We start from the raw sequence: 4710 nt of genomic DNA, 5'->3' as shown, positions 1-4710 counted from the left end.
ACTGGCACAGCCTATAACCTTCCCTGCATCTCCATTCCAAAGCTCATATTGCAACCAGCTCTTGAGAAGATTTTAATATCGCCAAACTATGTTCATGAAAAGTGCGAATTAATCTTCTCCAAGTCAGATCAAAGTTAAAAACATATTCTCTAACTACATCATCCGGTAATCCATAATCAGGAACTCTACTATCTACAGATGCATAATACACTACTCCATCAAAGTCTCTTGCTCTTGTGCTCCCCCGTAATGGAATATCTAGATCACCATTATCAGATTTTAATACCCGAATATAAAACTCTCGTACGGGTCTGAATAGCCTACAAACATCACTCTCAATTCTCACGATTGCCTCACTGAATGAATTTGTTGTATTTTGTGCAAAAACTTGTGCAGTACCTGCAATCAATGCATTCCACTCTACCTCCACTGCTGCAATCTGCAACAATAAATCATCACTTTTGCAATCTGCTTGTTCTTCTTTAGGGTCATCCTGATTCGCTAGATTCGAGACTACATCCTCCTCACCCCAGAAGGCATCCTCCTCACCCCAGGAGGCATCCTCCTCATCTTGGAAGGGAAACAAACCAATCTCTTCTTCAAACAGCGAATACAACAAACCCTCTTCTTCTTCAGCCAAAGTCTCCTCCTTTTTCCAGCCATCCCACTAATGACATTTGGTTTCAACCTCCACTTGGACATCACTCTCTACCGAGTCTAGACTGCCAAGAAATTTTTCGATGACTGATTCGGCCTCATCATCTGAAACTTCAGCCTGTTTATTGATAACATAAAAGCACCCAACTCCAAGATCAACTATCCAATCGGATCCCATCTCTGCTCAAGCCAACCGTGGCTCTGATACCAATTGTTAGTTTAAAAACGAGCAGAGAAAACACATAATAATGAATAGAAAACAGCAGAAAGAATAATAGACACAACAAAGAACTCAAGACACAAGATTAACGTGGTTCACCACTAAGTGGCTACGTCCATCAGAAACGTAGGGAGGATTCTTATTAACCAATATCCAATTACAAAGTACATACATGACTACACACAGTCATTTATATAGACATCTCAGATATGAAATGAAGAGTCTTCTGGGGAAGACAAACAACCATGTGACTGTTGGGCTTCATATACCCAACACTGAAATTGCTTGATTTACTACCATTAAAGATAATCAGACTTAAATAAAATAACACAGTGTAATTAAAACAACACATCAAAACACTTGAGTAGTTAACGCTTAATTTTAATCCAGCTCTCTGGAATGTAGTATCTTTTGTGTGTATCACCGTATACGATACAGTACATATAGAACTTTGCGTTCTCATAATAATCAGTAGAGACGGACAATGGGGAAATCTTCAGACATAAAAAATTATATACATTAAAAGCATAAAATCGAAGACAATAATCAAATGCTCGTTTTATTGAACACAAATTTAGCCTATAGAGAAACATGGGTTTCATTTGCATTGTAAGAAAGAGAACTTGTGGTGTAAAAGTTCATTAATATACTTCACAGCGCAACCGAAACCAAGCCTTCCTGAATAGATGCTTTTACAGCATTCAGCACTATCTGTGTTTTCCTTGAGATGGAGGGCCATAGAGAATCAGGCTTTCCTTCAGCATCTTGGATTCTCTTAACCAGTCTCGCAAATTCTTCAACCATTAAAGTTTCCTGTGGAAACTCTGTTGTAACTATGTGCTCACTGGACTTCGGGCCCCAAGCACTGTTCATTTCCTCGTACTTGGTATTTGTAGAAGATAAAAATGATGCAGTGTTCTCCTCATAAGGAATCACAAAATCGTAAAGACACAGAGTTCCCTTGGATCCAAGGAAACTTAAATCCATGGTCATAGGAGAGTGAAATGAACAATGAAAATTTGCCACCCTCCCATCTTGCCAAGACAAAGTAGCCCCACAAGATGTAATCACTCCACCTTCATTCAAAACAGGCCTGGGATGTGCAATCACAATCTGAGGCATTTCGTAATCATTAGCCCATAGTATTGCTCTAATACAATACCATCCAATATCACCCAATGCACCAAGAGCATCCAAATCTGGCTTGACCCGGATGTCCTCTTCAAAGAACTTACCTGAACCGGCATACGTGAAAGTACTGTGCATCTGCAAATGGCATGGAAATGCACTGTTCACTAGTTGCAACATCTTTTAACAGCAAAAGTTTGAGTAATCTATACCCACATCATTATTATCTTCTGTAGAAAAGTAAGTTGCTATCAAACAAGCAGATGTAGAGAAAAAAACCCCAGTTGACTACATAACAATAGTATGTATGCGAACAGCTTAAATCACATACATTAAGCTTTAATTTTTAGGTTTAAAAATGTTAAACATTCAAAGTTGATTGACATTCTCTAAGTTTAATATGTTGCTTAGTGTGTGATTTAAGGCTGTCCATACATATGCTATAAGCAAAAAGATTTGGAAAAAAAATACAGCAGTAGATTCTTCCAAGTGGAAAGAATGTTGTTGATATGGACTACCCACGAAAAACACATTCTTATGACAATAACCCAGATTTTAGAAAAGGTCGATATGGTAAAATCCAGTAGAAAACCAGCATAAAAGTAATATATGATATGGATTATCCAGATTTTAGAAAAGAGTGATGAGAGCACACTCTGTGTTTTGATTTGTTTAAGTGGTTCATCTTAACTTCAGTAATGGATAAATTCTATAAAAAAAGTATTTTAGATAAACCACCTAATCAAATCAAAACTTAAAATATGTTGCTTAAACCTAACATGAACCTGTAAGAAAAACCAAAAAAAAATTGACATAATAACATTAAAGTGAGGTAAAGGATCTAAGTACTTACCAACTTGAGATCTCCAAAGAGGTCTGGATTTTGCAGAAAGGCCTTCATTTTGGGAGTTCTAGGATGGTGCATCCACATGGTTCCATCCATGAACTGGACTCCATTGTTATTACAGGCCTCTATGATGGTGTCAAGGTCTTCAACACAAAGTGCAGGGGGCTTCTCCACAAGAATATGTTTCTTCTTGTGGGCAGCCTTTAGAGCCCACTCGAGGTGCAACGACGTAGGAAGAGGAATGTAGATTGCATCCACACAGGGATCATCCAAAAGCTGTTCATAGCTTCCATACGTTTTTGCTTCTGGAGGTAAGTTGTTAGAAGAGGCAAAGGCCTTGGCCTTCTCAACGGATCTGCTGGCAACAGCATACACTGAGCAACTGGGTGTCATTATGATTGCTCTGGCAAGCCTTCTGGCTATGCTTGCATAACCCAGAATTCCAAACCGAATTACTTTCTCCTCTGCCATTTTTTCTGGATCAGAAAACCTGTCCGAATCTGTGCGTTAGGCTATGCAACTTCAATGCACATTCCCAGAGAAAGAGTTCGAGGAGAGGGTCCCATGCGTAAACAATGCATGTGTTGACTACAATACATCATCGATTGTTAACCAGAGGAGTTCACAAAGATTATCGACTATTATAATTGCTTATAAAGTTTAAATTTTATGCTTGATTATCGTGAGCTTTTGTTCTCTTCTGCTCTCGAAGGTTTCCTGCTCCCGCATGCTATCATGGATCGCACCGTTTGATGTCAGTGAAATAAGATAATATTTTTCATTTATTTTAAATAGCAGAGTTAGGTTAGCGACAATTGTAAAAGAAAGATAAGCCGAGAATCACGGATTCTCTAGCACAATCTTCCTTATTGTTAGGCCTGCTGTTGTCCTCCGGGGATTGGAAGAAATAGTGGGACAAAACTGGTCACATTACATGATTGGAGATTTGGAGAATAGGTATCACCTCCTTGAATGCTATAATATCACCCAAGTTAGTGTTTAGCATGTTCAAGGAAGGTTTCAGCTTCACTATTGACCCAAGCTTATTCTCAATGAAGATTCTGGAAGATTTTATGGAGGATATTAAAAATGATTCTTCTTATAGAAGGAATGATAGTTACAAAATTTTGATTCCAATTTCTTATGAATAATTATGAAGAGAATGAAAATAAATATTGCATATTCATTCTTAAGATTAAAACATCACTTATTCTTAATAAATGATGTATTTTAAGGATTTATAGAATTTTAACATTGATACAGATAGTATATCATAAAGATCAATAGGGAAAACCATCAATTTGTGCACCCAAAAATTAGTTTCTTTCTCTACTAAGAGAACCAAACTTTTAGTGGGTAAGAAAAATTACTTTATTAAATATCACCAAGCCTTAATGTGTATCCTTGTTTACTAAGGTTCATGTTAATGATGTAATTGAAGCTACAAATAAACCCAAGGGGAATTAGATTACTTCTCTAGTTGAACTATGCTTAAAATCTATCTTTTCTAAATCAAGGTTGTTTTCTATGAAAAGTTTAATAGGTTTTCTATGAGCGGGGGACCTTTTGTAGTGTTCATTAATCTTTCATGGAGCACTAGAGAAATAAAAATTAGTTCCTTCTCTCTAAACGTGAGATGATGAAAAATTATGTTAAATTAATGAAATGAATTATGCTTTCAAAATTGTCTTGACAAACTTGAGTTCTACTATATCTAAATGGCATAATGGATAATATTAACTTTTCTAAGTATTTAGAACACAACAAATTAGTTTCTTTCCTCATTCTTCTTCTTCTTAGGAAGTCAAAAGAATCCATAACACATGTTAAGTTTATTCGAAAGTCGTGCAAACTCGCA

At 36.7% G+C, this 4710-nt stretch overlaps 1 protein-coding gene across 1 annotated transcript; it reads right to left on the bottom strand.

Annotated features, from left to right (window-relative positions):
* Positions 1-1528: 1528 nt before the first annotated feature.
* Positions 1529-3323, bottom strand: LOC131054949 (uncharacterized oxidoreductase At4g09670-like). The gene is made up of 2 exons (XM_059212135.1): positions 2859-3323; positions 1529-2143 (listed from the first exon to the last, which is right to left on the bottom strand). Exons 1-2 carry the CDS (start codon positions 3321-3323, stop codon positions 1529-1531), a joined length of 1080 nt encoding a protein of 359 aa, XP_059068118.1.
* Positions 3324-4710: the final 1387 nt, after the last annotated feature.

The sequence above is a fragment of the Cryptomeria japonica genome, chromosome 10 (genome assembly GCF_030272615.1).
Source record: "Cryptomeria japonica chromosome 10, Sugi_1.0, whole genome shotgun sequence".
NCBI lineage: Eukaryota > Viridiplantae > Streptophyta > Pinopsida > Cupressales > Cupressaceae > Cryptomeria > Cryptomeria japonica.
The sequence above is the reverse complement of the archived record's forward strand: the minus strand, read 5'-3'. Positions and strand labels throughout refer to the sequence as shown.

Excerpts from the sequence above, each read along its gene's own strand:
- LOC131054949 (XM_059212135.1), bottom strand. The coding sequence starts at position 3,323 with ATGGCAGAGGAGAAAGTAATTCGGTTTGGAATTCTGGGTTATGCAAGC. Across the intron at positions 2,144-2,858 it reads TCTTTGGAGATCTCAAGTTG|ATGCACAGTACTTTCACGTA; the intron begins GTAAGTACTTAG and ends TGCCATTTGCAG.